Source organism: Canis lupus, chromosome 11 (genome assembly GCF_003254725.2).
Source record: "Canis lupus dingo isolate Sandy chromosome 11, ASM325472v2, whole genome shotgun sequence".
In the NCBI taxonomy this organism is placed as follows: Eukaryota; Metazoa; Chordata; class Mammalia; order Carnivora; family Canidae; genus Canis; species Canis lupus.
In genome coordinates, this window is record NC_064253.1 from 2,471,103 (window position 1) to 2,495,556 (window position 24,454).

Here is a 24,454-nt window from a genome sequence, read left to right on the forward strand (position 1 = left end):
TTCTGGGGTGCTGTGGGCATGTGAAAAGTTGCCTGGCAGGAGCCCTAGCTAGCCTCTGAGGGTAAAGCCAGCCTCTCCACAGGAATGGAGGAGAGATGCCCACTTGGAGCTGCCCCCAGTGGGGCTCTGGAGCAGAGTTCCTGCTGGTCCCCAGAGAGGGGGTTTAGAAGGTAGGGTCCTCCCACCTGTTCCTCTTGTACTGGCTGTGCAGCATTTCCATCCCCTTGGGCCTGCACTCTCTGCTCTGTGCCATAGGAGCTGGAATGTCCACCATAGGAGGGGGAGTGTTGGGAGCCCTACATGGCTAGCCTTTAATATGCTCTGACTTTGCTGGAGTCATATCCTTCTCCTTGCCTGATGTACGGGGTGACCTGCCGAGGTGATTCTTCTCCTTCCTGTTGTCTGGAGTGCTCCCTGAGTAGCAGCCCTGCCCAGTTCTGTTATTTTAGGACCCAGGGACCATCCAGCACCCCTGTCAGAGGCCAAGACTACATCCTGGTGGTGTTGGAGCATGGAGGCTGTTCTGGGCTGTGTCTGAATTGTGTCCCTACTCCCTATTTATATATAAAAGTCCTGGCCTTAGGTATCTCCAAATGTGACTGCATTTGGAGATAGGGTTTTTTCCCCAGAGATATAATTAAGTTAAAATGAGGTCACATTGGGTTCAGTATGACTGGCGTTCTTATAAGAAGAGGAAATTTGAATACAGACACATACAAAGTAATGACCATGTGAGGACACAAGGGGAAGGTGGCTGTCTACAAGCCATGGAGAGGAGGCCTCAGAAGAAACCAATTCCACTAATATCTTTATCTTGGGCTTCCAACCTCTAGGATCATGAGAAGTAAATTTCTGTTTTTGAAGCAGCCCAGACTGTGGTACTTTGTTGTGGCAGTCTGAGCAGGCTAAGACAGAGGTGTTAGAGGTGGTATTGGCCCTGCTATCTTGAAGGAAGAAATGTTGGCAGCTTCTCAGAGCATTGGAGATGCAGAGTGAGCCTGGGTGAATGCTGAGGAAGGGTCCTGGAGTCATCAGGCTTGTGGGCCCTGCAGCAGGACTTTGTGGGCTTTGCTCACCCGAGTGTCTTCTGGGGGTCTAGGATGACTGGGTGGCAGTGTCTGCGGGGTCTGGAGTTCTGTGGGTGTACATGGCTGCTGTCACTTTGGTCCAAGTTCCCTGCCACCAGTTAACATTGCTCATGGGGCTGTTAGCCACCTCACAGCCATCCTTAGGACCCAAAATAACACATATTTAGGAAAAAAGCATATATTGGTGCTGCTAGACAAGTGCCCCTGCCCCCCAGCACCTTGACTAGCTCATGCAGGTTCTGTCTGGACCAAGCTGGGGGAGGGGAGCTGAGAAATGCTGGCCCCCAGCCCAGTGAGAGGATGGGAGGAAAGGTGGGTGTGCATGGCCTTTGGGGAGGCCGGGAGGCCTGATGGGATAGTAGGGCAAAGACGCGGGGTTCCAGCTGGTGTGTGTGTTGTGTGAACTGGGCTGGCCCAGGGTGAAGGCTAGCTGAGGGAAAGGGCTGTCAGCAGGACCTTGAACAAGGAACTTGGACCTTATCCTGTGAGCTCTCCACCTCACGTCTCAAGGCCACAATCTGCCAGGGCCCAGCTGGTGAGATACGGGAGCTCAGAACGAAAAATTCCACTTTTCGATATTTTGGCAAATGTTCTTGCAGCGAGAGTCATTTTTCTTTTTTAGTGGAGAGCGCCCTGTTATTTATGTGAATGTTAATTTGTGACTGGGGACATTCCCCGACGCGGTCTTCGTGCTGAGCAAGACCTGGGAAATGTCAGCTGGAGCATCTGTCAGGAATGGGTGGCAGTTCTTGTGATGGATGGGCAGGCCGTCATGGTCCCAGGGTCTGAGCCTGACCCACTGACCCCTCTGCCCTGGCCAGGCCAGGAGGCCAGCTGCATTTCCTGGAGGCCCTCTCTGGTGCTCCTGTGCTCAGAGGCTGAGTGTGGGATAGTCTGGACTCTCACAGGCTGGACAGGCCAGCTCCCTTGGGAGCCACCCTGGTGCTGCCTCATTTAGTGGGAAAGACTGCCAGGCCAGCATCTTGTCTATCCTATTTTACTCCCTTATCTTTCTCTTCCTCTCCCCACTCCTTCCCTGCTCCTTTCTTTGAATCTTTTGCTATAAGTCCTTTGTAAACATCTCAAAAAATACAGAAAATACTAATAAAAAAGCAAAACCCACCCCAAACCTTAACACTGTTAACCCTTTGTGGCACATATTTCCAGACCCTTCTCACTTCATGTTAATGATAATAACTGGCTAGTGTACTAGGCACTGTGCTGAGTGCTATATCTCATTTAACCCTCACACCAGGTATGCAAATACCATTATTCTCATTTTGTAGCAGCAGCACCGAAGCTCAGAATACACAACCGGTCCTGACGTCAGCTTTGGAATTGAAGAGAGTGACTTGGAGGCCATGCCCTGATTTATCAGTCTCAGCTAACATTCAGCACAGAGATATGCGTGACTTTACATAAGGGCATCATACTGGCAACTGGGCCTGCCTTTCTTAGTCAACGGTGCATCATGGATGTATTTGTTCTTTAAGCGGTAAAAAAGTCTTGTCTGCAAAACTCTTTAGACTTAGCGTAAATTTGTAAAATTTGTGCAAGTCAAAGAGATTTTTGAAAGCAATCTGACCATTTATGTTTATTGTTACAACAGATATGTTTGTTACTGCTGTCATCTTATTTACATTTTCTGTTTTTACAGTCTTGTGTTGTTTTTCTCATCTTACATATTCACTATATGATTTAATCTCCTTCATTTCCAGTAATTTGGAGGCTGTATATTAGCTTTGTAGGTTTTACAAGTTCAAATAGGTTTCTTAAATTAGTATTTATCAACTTTAGCAGCTTATCAGTAACTGTTGATCCTTCTATGGGAGATTAAGAAATTCATTGCAAATAAACTACTTCTTTTGTCCTTCCTATACCCTCTCTCATTTTTATTGACTTGTTTGACAATTTTTACCCCAACTTATTAAAGTTGAATTAGGAGTTATTTTTTACGTTGCATAACTTTCCTTTCCAGAATGTATGGTAAACAACATCTGGTTTGTAATAATAATTATCACAGTGGAATGGATGCAGAGGCCAGTTCTGGTACTTTCAATCTGTGATTTCCCCATTTTTGAGAATTGGATTTTGAAATCAAGCCTGGGTTGCATAAAGCAGCAAGTGAGGAATGAAGAGGAAGGGTATAAAGTGCAGCTGATGCTGTGGAGAAAATTCTGTACAGCAGCAGAGGTAGGGCGCATGCTCCCACAGTGTGTCCCCTGCTCCTGGAGGCTCTGACTTGCTCAAGGTCACACGCTTGGTTAGTTTGTAGACTTCAAGTTCTTAGGCCATTTCTCTAGGCCATTGTTCCCTAAGCATTAGCAAAAGAGATGGATTAATGTGGCACTGAACATGACATTGAGAAAGCACTGGATCTTATCAAAATCCCAGCTGGCTTCTTGGCAGAAATTGGCAAGGTGATCCTAAAGTTCATATGTAAATATAAAAGACCCAGAATAGCCAAAACAACACTGAAAAAGAAAAACAGACTTAGAGGACTCACACTCTCTGCTTTCCAAACTTACTACAAAACTACAGCATTCAAGATGGTGTGGTACTGGCAGAGGGATAGACATACAGATCAGTGAAGCAAAACTAAGGATCCAGAAATAAATCCTCACATTAATTTTTGACAAGGATGCCAAGACCATTCAATGGAGGAAGAAATAGTCTCATCAACAAATGGTGCTGGGACAATTGGATGTCCACATGCAAGAGAATGAATTTGGACTCCTGCCTCATACAAGGTAAAAATTTTAATCTCAAAATGGATTGTAGATCCAAAGGTAAGAGCTAAAACTCCTCTTAACAAGTAGAGAAGTAGGTCTTTATTCTTTTGGGTTAGGCAAAGCCTTAGCACACCAAAAGCACAAATAACAAAAGAATAAGTTGGACTTTATGAATATCCTTTATAACTTCAAAGAACACTGTCAAGAAAGTGAAAAGACAACTTATAAAATGAGAGGAAATGTTTGCAAATCATGTGTCCAATAGGGACTTGAATCTAGAATATGTGAAGAACTTTTACTCAAGTCAATGAAAAAATGAAAATAATCCAATTGCAAAATGAGCAATCGTTCTGACTAGTCATTTTTCCAGAGAAGAGAAACAAATGGCCAGTAAGCACATTTGTCACATCTTTCGTCATCAGAGAAATTGAAATCAGAACCCCAGTGGGATGGTACCCCACACAAATTAGGATGGCTAGAAGAAGTAAGATAGGTAATAACAAGTGTTTGGCAAGGAGGTGGAGAAGTCGGAATACTTACCGTTGCTTTCTCACTCCCCACTGGTGGGAATGTAAAATGGGATAGCTGCTTTGGGAAATCGTGTGGCATAGGGTTACCATATGACATAGCAATTCCACTTTTAGGTGTATCGCCATGAGAAATGAGAACCTCTGACCACACAAAAAACTTGTGCATGACTGTTCACAAGAGCCAAAGAGTCAAAACAGTGCAAATGTCTATCAACCAATGAATAGATAAATAAAGTGTGGCACATGTCTACAATGGAATATTAGTTGATAGTAAGACAGGAATTTAAGTATTGACCTATTCTACAGCATGGGAATCTTGAAAACATTATGTTAGGTGAATGAAGCTAGCCACAAAAAATCACATACTGTATGATTCTCTTTATAGGAAATGTCCAGAATAAGCAAATCCATAGAGACAGAAAATAGATCAGTGGTTTCCAGGGGCTGGCTTGTGCATGTGTAGGGAAGAGGCTGGGGGTATATGGGAGTGACTGCTAATGAATACAGGTTTTTTTGGGGGGAGTGATAAAAAATGTTCTAAAATTGATTGTGGTGATGGTTGAATTATACACTGTGTAAGTGGGTGATTGTATGATATGTGAATTATAGCTCAGTAAAGCTGTTATGTATTAAAAAAGCATGAGTCTCATAGTGAGAAAGTTATTCCTCTCTCAATTCTATTTTAAACTTTCAGATTGAATCAAAGAGAGTCTCAGTTTGATGCTAACAAGTCTTTAATGCCTCTTCAATTTTTTTTATAACAGAGAGAGATCAGGATTCAGGCTCAGAGTCTTAGCCTACAGGATTATCTAGCTAGAATTTAACAAACTAGGTAAGGCAAGAGTTGTGATGGCAGTGAAGAGAATGTGGGAGTTTGATGTCCTCCGCACTGGATCTCCTGTGGGCTGGTGTTGGGGGGCAGGCCTGTGTTTCCAAGTCTGCTTCTGCCCCACTGGGAGATCTGATATAGTAGTTTAACTTCTTTGAGCCTTAGAGTCCCCTGAGGTGGAGTGTTCCACCTTACAGAATTTTTTTTTGAGGGGGGGTTGAAATTACATCATATTTAAAGACCCTGTAGAACACCTAATGTACATTGGGGACTCAAGCTGGAGGTCACTCAGGTACCATCACACCCCTTAGGAATGACTGGCAGAGAGAGGCTTACCACATTGAGACACAAAAGGATCTCAGGCAAGGAGTGGGGTGTGTGGGGATCTGCCCAGGGATGGAGAGCAAGCTGCCATGCCCTCCAGGGAGGCCTTGGCCTTTCTTTTGCAGGCAGAGGCAATGATCCAGGGGAGGAGTGGGTTTCCTTCTCTTAGTTGTTTGGGGTCTTTCTATTGGAGCTCTCCTAGGTCCTGTTGGAATTAATGGAAAAATGACCAATGCCTAACTCACAGCTCACCTGGCCCAGCTTCTCATGTTGCAGATGAGGGAACTAGGGGCGGCAGAGGGAACAGGACTGGCCTCAGACCAGGATTTGAAGCCAGGTCTCCTGGCTCTGTATCCAGTGCTTGCTCCCCCTATCTAGTCTCTCCCTTCACTCTGTCCTTCAAAGTGGGCTCCAGCTTTCCTTAGCACTTGACTGGGTATGGGGCTTGGTTCTGATGACATGTGTCTGTTGGGGCCTCGTGATTTTGAACATCGGAAACTGTAGGGGCAGCTTTGGGCAAAAGAGGGATTTTTCTGGAGCAGAGGATCTTGAGGGGCCTGAGACCAGGTCTGAGAAAGGGCAGGGCCTTCTAGATGGGCTTACCGAGGCTTTGTGGTACACAGGCTCAGGATCCTGTGCTCAGTGACCTCTCTGCAGTCACCTGGCTCAGGAAAACACTACGAGGCCTAGCTCCAGCAACAGCTTCCCCTCCAGCTGGGAAGTATGCTCTGGCCTGCACACTGAGGGGAGGGATGGCTCCCCAAGAGGAAGGAGGGGGGTGGATGGCACAGGGTAAGGGCCACATGGGCCCACCAAGTGTGGCAGAGAGCAAGGGAGGTGGGGACTCTGCCCCAAGGGCATCCACAGACATGCTTCTCCAGAAGAGGATGTTCTGGGAGGTGCAGAGCAATTGCTGTTGAAAACCTAGAGGAGAGGACAGATATTTCCACAGGGTTTTTCTCTCACCTGCTGGTGGCCAGTGCTCCTCACAGATGACTGGTGTTCCTTTTGGAAAAGTGAAAACATGAATATGTAAAACATCCTCTCTGGTGCTGAACTGTGAAGGAGCCCCTGCTGGCTGGGACAGAGTAGCTTAAATCCCATGGAACTTCAGTTCTCAGGCCTGTCATAGGTGGTGGTTGGGGTCCAGGCCTGCCTCCGCAATAAGGCTTCCAGGGCTGCCCTCATCTTCCCCAGGTGCCTGGGAAATGAAAGATGCCCCAGAACGGGCGGATCCCATTTTGGCATGCACTCACTAGACCATCACTACCAAAAGGGAGGAGAGAAGAAGGGATATGGTTCTGTCAGAGCTAAAATAGCTCCAGAAATGGAAATCTTACCAGATGCCAGCATTTTGGAGGATTCCTTTGGCAAATGCTGGTGTGTATGTGTGTTTCAGAGCAAGGTTGAGTTTTGGGTGACAGCAAGCCGATGCAGATGTCTGCTGCCTTGTCTTCTGTCAGAGTCCTTCTCTTTCTCCTCCTCCTTCTCCTCCTCCTCCTCTTCCTCCTCCTCCTCCTCCTCCTCCTCCTCCTCCTCCTCCTCCTCCTCCTCCTCCTTCTTCTTCTTCTTCTTCTTCTTCTTCTTCTTCTTCTTCTTCTTCTTCTTCTTCTTCTTCTTCTTCTTTCTATTCTCGATTGTCACCACTGCAATCCCGATAGGCACCCTCCAGTCTTGGTAGTAGAGGTCCACAAGAATGGCAAGATTGAGTAACAGCCTTGGTCCTCGTCACGCACATGTGGAATCCTGTTGCATGCTACAACCCACAGCTCCCACTAAAGGAGCCAGTGAGGACAGTGAACTGAGGGCCTTGAGATGGGAACAGGATGCATGCTTGCTTTCCAGAGAGACCTCAGCTCTCATAATGTCAGTGTTTTGAACACTTTAAAATTCAAAGTAATAGAGGATAGCTGTTAAGTCTTTAGGTTCTTATAAATTTTTTAACCCTTATTTTCCTAGTGACTACTTCATCATAAGCCAGACAACAAAGAAACACAGAGCATAGATGGAAGGAGTAGGGCAGGCATCTTATAATTCACCAAGTTTTGAGAACCAGGGAATTGATCTGATGACCAAAGAGACACCAGGCTCTAAGCCCCTACAGTAGCACCTGAGGGTCAGGTATAGAGTCCTCCCTGTGAGCCTCCCTCCTGGCTCGGTTGGATGGTCACAGAGTTCAAGAGCAGAGTAAGTTTGCAGTAAGAGCCAGTGTTAGGGTGCCAGCCCCACCAAGGGGCACCAGGCTGGACAGATGCAGTTAGGCTCCCGATGGAGTGTCCTTCAGACCAGTGTGCTTCAGGGACTACTTTAAATGGTTATTAAGTGGGAGAGAAAACAGATTCTTATTAATAAAAATTATATATAGAAACAGATACACTTGCTACTGGTAGCAGGAAAATCAGAGTCCTGGAAAAAACTCAGTGAAATGTAGCCCACGTTCTGTACCTTGTTCTCTTGTCAATTTTCTTTTGCAGATTTTTAGACAGATCATTCCTGGGGTGGATACCAAGATGCTTGAAAATCAGGCAATGAGATGAACCTCACTTTCTTTCTGAAGAGCCCCTCGCCAAGTTTATTTGGGCCAGTGGTCTGGAGAGGTGACCAAATGCTAGTTTCAGATGGTCATTTACTGGTTCTGGGGTGGCAGTTCTGGTCTTGAGGTGGGCAGACCGTGTAGTCTCAGATGGTCAGCCTCTGGACTCAGTGAGGTCAGCCACTGGCCTTGGGGCAGGTGCCACCCATGGTCATCAGTATGACATCATGTGTGTATTCCATCGATACCTGGAAGAGATGGGTTGATGCTGGTGAGGTATGTCTGACTTGTCCATTTGTGAACACTGTCCATTAGAGGTCTCTGGTTTCATGAAGAAATCTGAGTAAACTGCCATCATACTTCAGATTTATCTCCGTGAACTCAAGTGCCCTTCAGATGGGTGTTTGGAAGGGTCCCTGCCAGGCAACCAGGCCAATTTGGGCCCTGGTTTCCTGACTCTGGCAAGGGCCAGGACAGCATCAAACAGATTGAGTTCCCTAGGGTCAGCCTACCAGGAGACCAGCCAGGGAGGAGAGCCTGACCTCTGGCATATGGGGAAACCTCTAACTGCCCTGGGATCTCTGAGGTCAGAGAGGGCTGCTCTTCACCAGGTTTGGTTCTGGGTTGTTGTCACATTGGGTCCCTTCAGAATAACCCTAGGGCTGTAGGCCTGTGGCATAGACTCCCAACCTGGGGTGCAAGAGTCCCTTCAGATGAGGGGGTTACCTTGCTGTTTGCTGATGTCCTACTGTCCTGCTCTAATTGCCATAATAGGCCTGGTCTGGCCCAGGGACCCACCCAGGAAATGCTCCTTCCACCTGGGGTTGGGCTCTGATTTCTTGATCCTGTGTGTTTCTGGCAGGCCTTCCCACCCCTAGGTCTCAGTTTTCTCATATGGAGAGCAAGCAGGTGGATGACATCACATGGGTTGCTGAGCACCGTCAACCTGTGCCCTAGTTCCATGTCCCAGAGTGCAAATGCTCCTGCAGCAACCATATGAGGGGGAGGGATGACCAACCCCAACTATGGGTGAGTAATTGGAGGCCCAAGAAGCCTTAGTGCCTTGGGTGAGGTCATCTGACCAGACAAGTCATGCTGGGAACCCAGAACACTAACTCTGGACCACTCACCTGCTACTGTGCTGCAGGTAGGTCCCACGTGTACTTGAATGGGTTCTATTAATAAGATGGATTTGAGACACCAGTCTGCCCCCAAACCACAAACATGGGAGAGGCCAATGGCACTAGAGAAAGTAACTATTGCTGTTGTCCACCCTCACCTGCATGGCAGTGCAAGGGGATGGCCCATGGTGTCCCTGCCCTTCTTGTCTGTGTCTCAGAGGACATGTCTCATTGTTTTTGGATCATTTATTCACTCATCTGCAAACATTCGCTCACTCCCCGCCTGGCCTAGTGGGACCCTGGGATCTAGGCATGAATCAGAGTGTAGGGGCCTGCAGAGTTCCCATGGGGCCTGTCCTCCCCTCTCTTCTCCTACAGACTGGTGACCTTGGCACCCTAATCTTGGCCCCCATAGCTCTGGCTCCTCCCCTTTCTCTGCATCTTGGACCCCTTCCCAGAAAGTCCAAGATGCAAACTCATGTCTTCAGGGGGGTTGCCGCTCCTGCTTCTCTCATCTTGTGTCCCTCAGAGAATGACTACCCCCTTCTTCCCACTGTCCACTGGGACCCTTGTTAGTTTCCTGCAGCTGATGTAACACATTATTGAAAACAAGAGAAACTTATTCTCTCACAGGCCTGGAGGCCAAAGTCAAGGTGTTGGCATGCCTGTGCTGTCTCTGGAGGCTTGAGAGGAGAACGTGAGGGAACCCCTAGCTAGTGCCAGCTAGGCCAGCATGTCAGATGAGCAACAGGAAGTGCCAGCTGTTCTGATGTTTTGAGAATTTGAAAATCTGGTCATTTATGTGAAATCCTCTGATTCTTAAGTTGGAGCAACTAATTTAAGCTTCTAAAAAGCCCTGAGTGAGGTCACCAAATTGGCAGAGTAGAGGATTCAGCCTCCATCCCCCAACAAAGATGAATAATTAGGCAGCTATCCACAAACAACATCTCTGGGAGAGCTCAGGAGTCCACTTAAAAAACTTTAGCAATGCAGTAGAACAAAAACCCTGAGAAAAAAGGCCCAAGAAGAAAAGGAAGGCAGCTTCATTTTGTTTACATCATCCTGTCCCCCAGGCCAGCACTCCTCAGTGCCAAGAGGGAACTCCCCAGCACTAAAGACTTTCCCACACTGGGAGAGGGAGAGTGGGATGAGCAAGCAGCTTCCCAGCCTCTCTGGGCAATGAACAAAGGACCCAGTCCATGTCATCCCATCCAGAAGCCAGTGAAGCTGAGATGTATAGAGACAGCCTGGAACAAGAAGGGCAGGAGTTACTAGCATGAGGAGTGGCCGTGGTTCCCAGTCGTCTACTATGCAGGGGGTACCAGCAGCTTTCACCAGTGGCCAGCACAGCTGCTGTGGATCCCTCAGATTTTACCACTGAGGTTTCACCCCAAAGGCTTTCATATTCACAGAAACTAGCTGCTTGAATCATCCCGCTCCCTCCTCCCATCCCCTTAAGCATGGGATCTGCATCAGCAGCCTGCCCTGGCCTCTGTGGCTACACAAGTGCAAAACACCAGCCTAGACCCTGTGGCTGATCCCCATAGCCATGGACACACAAGGCTAGCCCCTCCAGCTGTGCACATGCATGCCACTGACCTGACTCGTAGTCACCGACCTCCACTGCCACGTGTGCACCCATGGTGGGACCCTGCAGTCATGGGAGTGCACATTGACAGCCGGGTTGTTGGTAACTGCTAGTTGCCTATAGTTGGCTCTGGTTCTTGGCCGTGGGTTCTGGAGCTTGTCGTGTGTATGTCTGCAACCAGACCCTGTCACTACCCAGGCATCTGCATCTGGTCCCCACAGCTGAGTATGTGCTTACCGCTAGCTCTGGCCACCACCACTCTTTACCCTGATCCCTAGTCACTGGACCTGGAGGTGCCCCCAAAGATCCCAACAGTGCTTATAGCCATTGCAGACTCCTGCAGTACTCAGCAAAGACCACACAGCTGTCAATGTTGTGGATCCTAGCAGCCTAAGTCAATGAGACATCCTGTCCTCCCTACGCACCCTGCCTCTTCCTGGTCTCAGAGCCACCACACACCCCCTGCAGTTGGTGCCCTGCTTTTGCCCACTAGATCTGGGGTCACAGCATGAGCCAGTGTGCTCCCACCTGCAGGTAAAGGTCTTTTCTTAACGAAGTCAGTTCATAAAGCCTGAAAATGTGCAGAAACCTATGCAAGACTACAGGGATTTTGAAGAATCAGAAAAATGTGACACCATCAAAGGAAGACAGTAGACTCCCAGTAACTATCTGAAAGAAATGGAGATACATTAGTAGCCTGATAAAGAATTCAAAATAATTGTTCCAAAGTTGTTCAGAGAGCTTTAGGAGAGGACAAACAATTTAACAAATTGAAAAGTTGAACAAAGAGATAGAAACCATAAAAAAGAACCAAACAGATATTGGAGCTTAAAAATACAGTTTTTGAAGTGAAAGATTCAATAGAGAGCATCAACAGCAGACTGGATCACATAGAAAAGATAGTGTGCTAGAATGCAGATTATTTGAAATTATCCAGTCAGAGGAGCAAGAGAATGAAAAGGAATGAGGAAAGCTTATGAGACACCACTAAGAGAAACAATCTACACATTAGTGGAGTCCCATAAGGAGAAGAGAGGGAGAAAGGGGCAGAGAGTTCATTTAAAGAAAAATGGCTCAGAACTTCCCAAACCTTGGGAGACATTTGAACATCCAACTTTATGAAAATCACCCCCAAATTTCAATCTAAAAAGATCTTCTGTAAGACACATTATAATAAAACTGTCTAAAATCACGAAGAGATATTTTTAAAAGCAGCAAGAGAAAAAATGTATCTCCTATAAGAGAACCCCTATAAAGTTCTCAGTGGATTTCTCAGCAGACATTTTGCTGGTCAACAGAACTGAGAGGATATATTAAGAGTGCTGAAATAAAAGAAAAAAAAAAAACCAACAAAGAATACCTTATCTTGCAAACTTGTTCTTCAGAAATGAAGACATGATAAGGACTTTACCAGCCAAGCAAAAGCTGAGGAGAGCTCATCACACTAGACCCACCTTAACGAAATGCTGAGAATTCTTCAAGTTGAAACAAAACGGTGCTAATTAGTAACATAATATGTGAAGGGGTGCCTGGGTGGCTCAGTTGGTTAAGTGTCTTCCTTCAGCTCAGGTCATGATCTCATGGTCCTGGGATGGAGCCCTGAATCAGATTTCCTGCTCAGTGGGGAGTCTGCTTTCCCTCTCCCTCTGTATGCCTCTCTCTCTCTCTTTTTCTCTCTTCCTCTCTCTCCCTCTCAAAAGACTGAAATCATACCAAGTAACTTTTCTGATTATAGTGGTAAGAAACTTAGAAGTCAACAACAGGAGGAGAACTGGAAAATTCACAAATATGTGGAAATTAAACAACACATTCTTGGACAACGCATGGGTCAAAGAAGAAATCAAAAGGGAGATTGGGAAAATATCTTGAAACAAACAAAAGTGGAAACGCAGCACACCAGAACTTCTATGATACCGCAAAAGCAGTTTTTTTTTAAAGATTTTATTTATTTATTCATGAGAGATGCAGAGAGAGAAACAGAGACCTAGGCAGAGAGAGAAGCAGGTTCTTCGCAGGGAGCCTGATGTGGGACTCGATCCCCATCCCCAGACCCAGGATCAGGACCTGAGCCTAAGGCAGATGCTCAACCGCTGAGCCACCCAGGCATCCCTGCAAAAGCAGTTCTAAGAAGAAAGTTTATAGTGATAAATACCTACAATAAAAAAATAAAGTTCTCAAATAAACAACTTAACTTTATACCTTAAGGAACTTGGAAAAGAAGAACAAACTAAGCCTAGAGTTAGCTAAAGAAAAGAGATAACAAAGATCATGGCAGACATAAATGAAGTAGAGAACAGAAAAACAATAAAAAGGATCAACAAAGCCAAATAAAATTAAGATGTAAATAAGAATTTAAAAGATATTACAACTGACATCGCAGAAATATTAAAGGATCATAGGAGAATACTATGAATATGTATTTATACAGAATACTTATACAACAAGATTGGACAACCTGGAAGAAATGGACAAATTCGTAGAAATGTACAACCTACCAAGACTGAATCAGGAAGAAATAGAAAATCTAAACAGATTTTACTCAATAATGAGTAAGCAGATTCAACTAGTAATCAAAAATATTTCCAAACAAAGCAAAGCCCTGTCATAGATGATTTCACAGGTGAATTCTACCAAACATTTCAAGAGTTAATGCCAGTCCTTCTCAAACTATTCCTAAAAATCCAAGAGGAAGGAATGTTCCCAAACTTGTTTTATGAGGCCATCATTACCCTTATACCAAAGCCAGATAAGGATGCTACAAGAAAAGGAAACTATAGGCCAATATCCCAGATGAATATAGTTGCAAAATTCCTAACAAGATACTAGCAAACTGAATTTAACAGAACATTGAAAGGATCATGTATGTGATCGAGTAGAATTCATCCCTGGAATGCAAGGTTGTTTCAACATATGCAAATCAATAAGTGTGATCCACTACTTTAACAGAATGAAAAATAAAATTTTTAGGATCATTTCAATAGATGTAGAAGAAGCATTTGACAAAACTCAGCCTCCTTTCATGATAAAACTCTCAACAAATTGGTTATAGAAGGAATGTAGCTCAACATAATAGAGGTCATGTATGTGACAAGCCTGCAGCTATAAAGGTTAAACATTTTCCTGCTAAGATCATGAGCAAGACAAGGGGGCCCACTCTCACCACGCCTATGCAACTTAGTGCTGGAACTTCTTTTTAAAATTTATTTATTTATTTATTTTTTAGAACTTCTTCTTTTTTTAAAGTTTATTTATTTATTCATTATAGTAATTTCTACACCCAATGTGGGGTTTGAACTGATGACCCCAAGATCAAGAGTCACACACTCTTCTAAGCCATCTGGGTGCCCCAGTACTAGAACTTCTAACTAGAACAGTCAGGCAAGATAAAGAAAAGGCACCCAAAAAGGAAAAGAAGAAATAAAATTGTCCAAGTTTCCTGGTTACATGATCTTATATACATAGAAAACCCTAAAGACTGCACTAAAAACTGTTAGAATTAATCACCAAATTTATTAAAGTTTCAGGATACAAAAATCAACATAGAAAAATCAATTAAATTTCTATACACTAACAGTGAGCTATCTGAAAAAGAAAAAACAATTTAATTTATAATAGCTCTAAAATGCTATAATAATTAGGAATAAATCTACCCAAGGAAGTGAAAGACCTATACACCAAAAAAAAAAAAAAAAAAAAAAAAAAAAAAAGATATTGATGAAAGAAATTGAAGAAGATACAAATAAATGGAAAGATTTATTTGGGGAGTCTAAAAATTAGTGAAAGGGAATAAAGCGGAAAGGAGAGAAAATGAGTGAGAATATCAGTGAGGGTGACAAAACATGAGAGACACCTAACTCTGGGAAGTGAACAAGGGGTAGTGGAAAGGGAGGTGGGCGGGGGGTTGGGGTGACTGGGTGATGGGCATTGAGGAGGGCACTTGGCGGGATGAGCACTGGGTGTTATGCTATATGTTGGCAAATTGAACTCCAATTAAAAAAAAAAGTAAAAAAAATAAAAATAAAACGGGAAAAAAAAGAAAGATATACTGTGTTCATGGATCAGAAGAGTTAATAATGTTAAAATGTCCTACTACCCAGAACCATCTATAGATTCAATGGAACCCTATCAAAATTCCAAATTCTGGTAGAAAACCAACCCTAAAATTTGTGAACCACCAAAGACCCCAAATAGTCAAAGCAATCTGAAGAACAAAAGTGGAGGCATCATTTTTTTTTTAATTTCAAACTAGACCTCAAAGCTACAGTAGTCAAAACAGTATGTTATTGACACATCGACTAATAGAATACAATTGAGAGCCTAGAAGTAGTCCCACACATACTGTCAGATTATGTTTGGCCGATGGGATGGTCAAACATAATCTGGGAATACTAGATGGGAAAAGAATCTCTTCAGTAAATGATGTTGGTAGTCACTTGCCAAAGAGTGAAACAAGACCCCTGTCCTACACCAGTCACTAGAGTTAACCCTAAATTGATTAAAGACTTCAGTTTAAGGCTGAAAACCTTAAAACTAGAAGAAAATACAGGCAAAAAACTCCTTGACATTGGTCTCGACAGTGATTTTTTGGATATGACACCAACAGCATAAGCCACCAAAGCAAAAATCAGTAAGTTGGGACTACATCAAACTAAAAAGCTTTTGCACAGCAAAGGAAACCATCAACAAAATGAAAAAGCTTCCTATGGAGTGGAAGAAAATATTGCAAACCATTTATCAGATAAGAGGTTAATATTCAAAATACACAAAGAAGTTACGCAACTCAAAGCATAATCTGATTACAAATGGGCCAAGGGCCTGAATTAAACATTTTTTCAAAGAAGACATACAGATGATCAATCAGTACATAAAGGTGTTCAACATCAGGGAAATGCAAATCAAAACCAACCATATCATCTTCACATTTGTTGGAATGATTATGAAAAGTATAAAATAAGTGTCAGTAAGGGTGTGGAGATAGGGAACCCTCATGCACTGTTGGTGGAATGTGAATTGGTTCTCACTATGTCACATATGTCACTAAGGAGGGTCCTCAAAAAATTAAAAATAGCACCGCCATGTGATCCAGTCGTCCCACTTCTACCTATATATCCAAGGGAAGTGCAAACAAAATATTGGAGATATATCTGTACTTCCATATTCATTAAACCTTTTTCACAGTAGGCATGAAAGCAACCTAAATGTCCATCTGTAGATGGCAAATTGATAAATGTGGTTTGCATATACAATGGAATGTTATTCAGCCTTTATAAAGAAGGAGTTCTTGCCATTTGAAACAACATGGTTGAAAACTGGAAGGTATTATGGTAAGTGAGATAAACTAGACACAGAAAGACAAATGTAGACTCTGAAAGACTCAAACTCAGGGTGTCTGGGTGGCTGAGTTGGTTAGGCATCTGTTTGACTCTTAATTTTGGCTCACGTCATGATCTCAGGGTTGTGGTATCAAGCCCCATGTGGGGTTCCATGCTCAATGGGCGGTCTGCTTGGGATTCTCTCTCTCTCTCTCCCTCTGCCCATACCCTCATGCATACTCTCCCTCTTTCTCTGTCTCTCTAAAATAAATAAATAAATCTTTAAAATAAAATACTCAAACTCATAGCAGGGGAGAGTACAGTAGTGGTTGAGAGTAGAATGGTCGTTGCCAGGGACTGGGGGAAGGGGCAAATGAGAGGTGATGGTCAAAGGGTACAAAATTTCAGTTATGCAAGATAAGTTTTGGAGATCTATTATACAGTACCATGCCTATAGCTAACAATATTCTATCATGTACTTAAAATTTACTAGGAGGGTCAATATTATAAAAAAATGTTCTAATCATGAAAAAATGATGATGAAAGGGTAAGAGGATACTTTGAGAGATAATGGATATGTTTATGCCCTTGGTAGTGATGGTGGAAATGAGTGTATACTCATACCCAAACTCATGGAGTCGTATAGTTGTATACATTACGCACATCTTTTTACATGCCAATCATATTTCAATAAAGTGGTTTTAAAAAAAACCCTCAACCCCCTGGGTGGGTCATAAATGTGTGATCTAAAGGAAATACATCCGCAGGTTAACACAGCAGGGGGCCCCCACTCTGAGACTACTGATTTATAGCTAACAGATGGAAAATCAAAAGCATGGGAGCTAGAAGGGGTGGTGATGGCTGGATAGCCAAAGGGAGGGCAGGGCCATGTGCCTGCACTTGAGGGCGGGATGGCAGCTGGAGCATCTGAACGAGGTGCGGAAGGGAGAATGGGAGTTCACCAGAAGGCCAAAGTGAGGAGGGCCAACTGTGAGTGCTGTCTTGGAAGGATGGGATTGTCCCAGACACTGGCGTGAGAGGTGTGTGAGCCAGGGGCTGGCAGGGCAGTGGCAGGCTGAGAGTCTTGGCTGCCAGAGTATGGAACAGCCTGAATCCTGGTGGGGACAGGGGTCCAGGGAAGGCTTTTCTGCATGGGAGGGGTACGGCCCCGTCTTGGGGGAGACAGCAGTTAAGTTGCTGTAGAGTCTGGACCAGTGACCGATGTGGATGAATGGATAGGTGGTGGGAGCATGGGGACTGTGGTCAGCTGCAGGGATGCCTGCTCCATCCATGGTGCCCACTGCCAGGCAGTATGCCCTGTGGTCCACCTGTTTTATGAGGGACACTGGAATTCTAGTTTTGAAGCATGAAATCTCATCATTTTGAGTGTTGAGTTCAGAACTTTGAAAATACTGTTTGGGTCCAACTGAACATATCCATGGCAGATTTAGTCCTCAGTTGACTGGGATCTGGTGGGAGGTCCCTCTGGGACCCTACTTGCTATTGCCCAGCCTCGGCCTTTGTCCTGTGTTTGTGTCTTTGGGGGGGTGGGGTTAGGGATGACCCAGACAGAGCTTCTTCCCCCGATAGGGCTCACCACCATCCAGGGCTCTGGCCTCAATGACTAGAAGGGGAGGCTCTGGGCAGATGGGGCCTCTGGAGTCACCTGTTTGTGCCCTCTATGGCCCAGGGTTCAAGCCTGGCACCTACCTGGGATGCTGGGCAGGGTCGTTCTGGTCCTGTTGGTCTGGTGGGAGGTCCCCTCGTGACTCTACTTGCTGTTGCCCATCCTCGGTCTGCTCTGCTCTAGGAATCTGAACCATCTCATTTTTGTCCTGCAGGCTGGCCTGATCCGTATGGAGGAGGAGGAATTCTTCATTGAACCCCTGGAGAAGGGGCTGGCAGCCGAGGAAGCTGAGCGCGGCCGTGTGCATGTGGTATATCGCCGGCCCCCCACCACTAGGCCCCCTCCTCCGGGGGGGCCACAGGCCCTGGACACAGGTAAGGCTGCTTGGTGACGCTGGTTGTTCCATGCCCCGGGGTTGCCCAGGCCCAGCTGGAGCCCTGCTGTCACTGACCGCATGCCCCAGTGGGTGTGCTGCAGTGCTGGGGTGGGAGTCACATGACAGCAGGTCTGGGACCTCCATAGCTGGTAATGAAGGCTGCTCAGTGGCCTACGTTCTGCTGTGTGAGGGCCAGTGAGTGGCAGGGAGCAGGAGAAGCACAGAGTAGACCTACCCCTGGGCCCGAGTCTTGTGCCCATGTGTCTGAGCATGTGCCCCTAAAGAAGATGTCTGCTGACCTCAGGCAGCCAACCTCTTCCTCAATGCAGTCTGCCTTCCCGGCAATGACAACTGACTGCCCTTCCCTGACTACTCATAGAGGAAGGTCATGAGCACTCCCTTGGTCCTGTTTGGATCCTGCTTCCCTCTGGAAGACATGTACATGTCAAAGGGGGGACGGGGAGGGAAATGTATGATAGAGACCCCAGAGGTGTACCCACGGCCTTCGTGGCCTGTGCATAGACTCAAATGGGTTTTTTTCTTTTTCAACTTAGAACCAAAGTGCCCCCTGGGCCCAGGACCACAGAAGGAACTTCTGAATGGGTCTGGTGACAGCCCCTGGCTGCAGCCTCTCAGACCATTCAAGAAGGCCTGGCCAACCTGAAGCCCAAATTCCCCCAGCATTCTTGGGATGCTGGAAAACAGGTTGCAGTGAGGCCAGGTTGGGGGCAGACTATGATCCTAGCAGGCCTCGTAGTCCTCAGAGCCTCAGGGACCAGATAAAGCTGCCTTGCCTGTGCTTGGTTGTTAAGGGCTGGGTTAGCCCTCAGACTGTGGTCCAGGACCCCTGGCAGCAGATGTCAGGGCAGGTGGCAGCAGCAGGGAGGCCTGGGTCTTGAGTCAGGCTCATCTGCATGTAGATTGAGAACCCCCGAGGCCCCCCTGGATCAGCCCAGTCATGCTGTGATTTGCCAAGATGCTCCGGTCACCCCAAACAGCCCTGGCTCATTTATTTTAGGTCTCTCAGTTCTGACTTCCCAGCTTGACAGATAAATTGGGTGCAGGCTGTCCTGCATTAAATTAGGTACCATTCTAATTTAAAGGAGTGGTGTCAGATACCTTGACCCAGGAGTCCTTCCATCAGGAAGCCCAACACTGTCTGGAGCCGATCAATACTTTGGGTGGATCCTTTTCCCCAAGTGATGAATGGCCTGTCTGCCAGGCCTTCCCCAGCCTCAGCCTTCCTGCCTCTTTCCTATCCTTGCGTTCTCCGCAGGGGGAGGGATGAAGAGTTACCCCGTAAGGTGAAAGTAGGAGTGAAAATGGACAGTGGAAGTACCCCAGACCAGGGGTCAGGGTCCACACTGGCCAGCTGCCTCCTCTGTCCCGTAGGATTAGAAATGCCTGGATCTCAGAGAGCTGAGGGCTTGCCACTGTGGGCTTTGGGCTTGGTGCTTCTGGGTCCTGCTCAGGCTAGGTGAGGTGATGTCTGCCAAGAGGGGCTGCCAGGTGCCGGAGGCTGTTTCTGATCCCAGATTCCATGTGTTGCCTGTCTCCCCACCCCCCGCCCCCGCAGCGGTATTGGCCTCGCCTTATTTTCTGGGCTTTGGTACCTTCAATTAAATCTGTCCTTGCCTCCCCCAGCCATCCACCTACTGTTGGGGAGAGCTTGGAACTCAGCCTGTAGGAAAGGAATTTCAAACTCAGAATAAACTCAGAAACCAGTGACCTCAGAAGATGCTAGGGAGGGGTGCCTGAGTGCCTCAGTGGGTTAAGCATCTGACTCTTGATCTCAGGTCTTAATCTCAGGGTTCAAGCCCCATGCTGGGTTCCATGCTGGGTATGGAGCCTACTTAAAAAAAAAAGAAAAGTAGATGCCACACAGATTGGAAGTTGAAGTTGTACTGGAAGGTGGTGGGGGGGTGAAGATATTTCAGGCTGGACTCTAAGCCTCAGGCCTGGGCTGTGGGCTCTGGGTGGTAGGGCCAGTCCACAGGCCCAGAGTCTGGGGCCAAGTCCCTTTTTTGTGATGTCCGTGCCCATGGTCAGCATGACCCTGTGTGGGTGATTTGGTCCACAGACAGTACATTTCTCCTTGGATGTCCCTTCCCACTCAGCCCAGGGCTGAGGCCCACTGGCTGGTTGGAGGGGGTCCAAATGGATGTTATGCTGGGGTTGGGCTGAGGGCCCACGGTGACCTCAGATGGTCCAGCTTTCCATTGGCCTAAGCCTTGTCAGGGCCCAGGGTGCAGCCAGGAGATATATACAAGCAGTGTCCTTGGCTGGGCATGTTTGCTCTGTGCTGGGCCCAGAACCCTAGGACGTGTGTGTGTGTGTATAAGCCAGGGGACCCTTTTTTCTAGTGAACTCTAATGGGGGCTCTGATATATCAGTGTGGCTCTGGCTGAAGCAAACAGGACACATGGACTTGAAGCTCCCTCCTCCCTCTCCCAGGGCAACTCCTGGAAGCGGGTTTGAAACCACCGTGATGGGCAGTGGATAGGATGGGTCCTCTGGGGAAGGGGAAACCTCTGTTCTGGGCCTTCCAGTCTGGCAGGTAGGTGTCTGGCTGGGTGTGGGATTAGGGGTAAGGGTGTCTGGTGGGGGTGGGTGAGGGTGTCCCACACAGCCCCTCCAAGGTCCTGAGACTCATTGTCCTGCTTTCCCTAAGCAACCAACAGCCTTCCTGGAGTGATCTTAGGGGTTCACCCAGCCTCAGGGAATTGTCATCACTAACTCTGAGGTTGGTTGCTGGGTTGCAGACTGCCTTGGGGAAGTGAATGGGAAATGAAGGTGTTCATGTGTCTTCATAGACTCAGGCCAGGGTCTGATGTGTGCACAGAGCAGCCTAGCATATAACATTGCTACCTTTGGGCCCCAGGGGAGGGTATTAGAAGGGTTGAGGGAGAAGAGGGGGGGACCTTTGCTTTCCTTGTGGTGCTGCAGATGTTGCAGAAGTATCTCTGCTCCACTCTGCTGGGCCCAGGAGCCTGGCAGGGGCAGGAGGGCAGAGCTGAGGCCAGGGGGTTGGGGGGCCTTTTGGGGACAGTTGTTTGAGGCATTTCCAGGCCTCCTCCATGCCAGGCCTCTCCCAGGTGCACCATTGTCTCTGCCACCCTGAGCCAGCCCTGTGCCCAGGGTGACACGATGCTGGGGGACAGTGTAACATCAGCCTCCCTGGTGTGTGTTTGCACTTGGGATAGGGTCCCGCTAGGAGTTCTGGGCCTGTGCCTGAGCCCTGCCATGGCTGCCATCTGTCAGCCCTGACTGGGGTTGTTGAGGGGGAGCCAGGGCTGGCAGGTGTGGGAAGAGGAGGCCCAGTCTAGGCCGGGCTAGTACTTGTGCTGGTGACTTGGCATGTCACTCCCTCCTACTCTCTGGCTACCAAGACATACTACCACCAACCGGGTCACTTAAAGCAGCTGTGGTGTGTGATTCTGTGGTAGTTCTGGAAGGCAGAAGTCTGAAACAAGTATCATCAGGCAAAAGTCAAGTGTTGGCAGGGCCTTCCTGGAGCTTGTGGGGAGAGGGAGGAACCTGTTCCTGGCCTTTCTCAGCTTCTTGTGGCTGCTGGGATCCCTTGGCTTGTGGCCACATCACTCCAGTCTCTGCCTCCTGGTCTTCTGTGTCTGTATGTGTGTGAATCTCCTCAGCCTCCCTCTTACAAGTAAGAATGCATGTGATTGCATTTAGGGCCCATCCAGATAATCTAGAATGATCTCCCCCTCTGCACCCCTGTCTCAAGATCTGTGATCTAATCACATCTGCAAAGTCTTTTTTTGTCATATAAGGTAACGTTCACAGGTCCCAGGAAGGACCACCATTCAGCTTATGTAGGAAGTGAACCAGCCCTCCTGTACGCGGCTGACTGTACAGCGAACAGGATGCACATCTTTGCATGAGGGGGCACCCTTCACTCCTTCTCTGGGGATAGTGCTCAGGTGCAACTCAGGCAGGGCCTCTTCCCTCTACCTCTGCCAGATTCTGGTCCAATCTCAGCCAGACTGCAGGGCCTGGAGAGCTTGGGCGGTGGCGTGGCTAGGCTGGCCCCAAGACCATATGCACAAAGCTGGCCTTGCTGCTGGCACTAAGGGCCTGGCTGTGTGCAGGAGGCTGAAGATCCCCATGGGGTGGGAAAGATCCCTGGATTGCAAGCTGGGCATGTGGCCTCCGTGCTAGGCACATGGTGCCATTAGCAGAAAGTCCTGCCATCCAAGGACAAGAGCCACGAACTCAGAGGCTGGCAGGATGCAGTAGGCAATGCCAGTGGGGATGGTGGCAGAGGGAGAGTGCTTGGCCCAACTTTCATTTCCCTCCTTTTGACATAAACAATCGGCACAGAGAACGTGTCTCTACTAAAAGGAAAACAGTAGTGTGAGTGTGGCGGCACATGGCATCCAGCCCTAGCCTCACTGTGGGCATAGGGCCCACCAGAGGCTTCATCCACAGGGGCAGCCCTGTCCTTGGCTCCCCGGACCATAACCTGGTGGGAATGTGGGCCCGGGGCAGCAATCCTCTCACTGTCAAGAGAATCCAGACATCAGAACTTTTATGTAAACTCTCATGATTTTAAAATGTTGCTTCACATTTCTAAAAAGCACCAAATGAGCCAAATAAATCATGGCCCCCATGGCCACCTGTGCTTATGAGAGGCAGAGGAGCAAGTGTCCTCTGTGCCCCTCTTCTAGGCCCCCGGCAGGCCCATGGGCCAGAGGAGGGGCTCTGTGCTCCTGCTAGGAGGGTGCCCTCCTGCCCTACCTTGCACCAGGCACTGGCTGGAGGAAGAGAGGTCAGACAGCTCTGTGCCCGTGACCTTGGCTGCCGCCGCCTCGGAAGCAGACTGTGCCAAGCCTCTGCCCGCGGCTGTCAGGCTGCGGCATCCTCACTAGCAGGCAGAGGGGGCACGCCGCCCTCGGGAGTGCTCTGTGCTGCCGCTGCCAAGGGAGGCCGGTGAGAGAGCGTGGACAGGGTGCTGGCACTGGCTGTTCCTCCACATGGCTTCTCCACATGGCCGGCCAGCAGTCCCTACCCGGCGGCCCGCAGTCTTTCCTCTGCTGACCCATTGCACATTTCTGTTCATCCTGTGACATTGGCTGTGCCAGGTAGGAGTTTTTCAGGCTTCTGAGGAGCAGGGCAGGGCTTGTCATGAGAGTGAAGGTGGAGGTAGGTGGGCAGGGCCAGGAGCCAGGGCTCAGAGCTGATGCTGGGAGCTGCAGCCTGGAGTGTTCCAGAGTGTGGATGGATGGTGTCCTGCCAGCAGTGGGCATGCCTGGGTAGAAGAGGGGCCTAAGAGAGAGTTCTGTGTCCCAGCCAGCCCACTGTGGTCTCTCTGGTGGGTGTGGGAGGAGGAGGCCCAGTCTAGGCCGGGCTAGTACTTGCCCGGAAGCAGGGAGCAGGAGGTGGAAGTGGGGAGAATGGAGTCCTGTCAGGCCAGGCCAGGGGTGGGAGGTGGGCAAGGCTCCACTCAGTGGCAGGTGGATCACTGGGCCTATGTCAGTGATGCAGTGAGTGTGAGGTGTAAGGGAGAGGCTGAGGCCTAGGGACTATGTGGAGGGGGTGCTAGCTTGCTGGGGGCCAGCTCGGGAGGCTTCACTCTCCACGGTGGTGGATGTCCAATGTCAGTTTCCTGTGATGACCAAGAAACATTACCACAAACAGTGCCTTGAAACAACACAGGTTTGTTCTCTGACAGCTCTGGAGGCCAGAAATCCAAAGCAGATCTGATGGGGTGAAAATCACAGTGTCAGTACAGTCGGTTCCCTCTGGAGGCTCAGTGGGAGGACCTCCTCCTGGCCCCTCCCAGCTTCTGGTGGTCACTGGCATCCCTCGGCTGGTGGCTGCATCGTTCCGGTCTCCGCACTCGTGGGCACAGTTTCCTCTTCTGTAGTCCATTCTCTGTCTGTGTCCTTTTTACAAAGACACATGTGATTAAGTTTGGCCCACTGCAATGATCGGGAGACTGCCCATTTCAGGGTCTTCCACTTAACTAAATTAAGGATAGGTTGAGTCCCCTTAGCCATAAAGGCGACACTCACAGGGTCTGGGGATTAGGCTGTGGACATCATGGGGGATGTGATTCAGCCTATACAGTATCTTAAGTGTTGAAGCCTAGGGTTCTGCCGGAGTGGGGAGAGAGGCCCTTGGTTGGCTTTGCACCTTGAGCCCCAGGCCTGGCTGGTGTCTGGGGGCTTCTCTCTGTGTCCCCAGCCTAGGCATTGCTGAGCTGCTCACTGGAGCCCTGTGGATAGGGCTGGCCCTCTCAGATGGTGACCTGGGGGCTCTCACACCAGTCTTGGCGTCAGGTCCTGCCCAGCCAGCTCAGAGATGCAGCGAAGACCTGGATGCCTCGGTGCACCATTCCTGGGGCCCCCGTCAGTTCCTCCTCCTCATTCTA

The 24,454-nt window shown here is 48.0% G+C and overlaps 1 protein-coding gene across 1 annotated transcript in view; it reads left to right on the top strand.

The window, feature by feature from the left end:
- The window catches only part of ADAMTS2 (ADAM metallopeptidase with thrombospondin type 1 motif 2), a 224,564-nt gene that overhangs the window by 54,758 nt on the left and 145,352 nt on the right, over nt 1-24,454 (top strand). Inside the window, exon 3 of the mRNA XM_035697210.2 lies at nt 17,899-18,058. Coding sequence (XP_035553103.2) covers nt 17,899-18,058 — 160 coding nt within the window. The remainder of the gene's footprint in view (nt 1-17,898; nt 18,059-24,454) is intronic.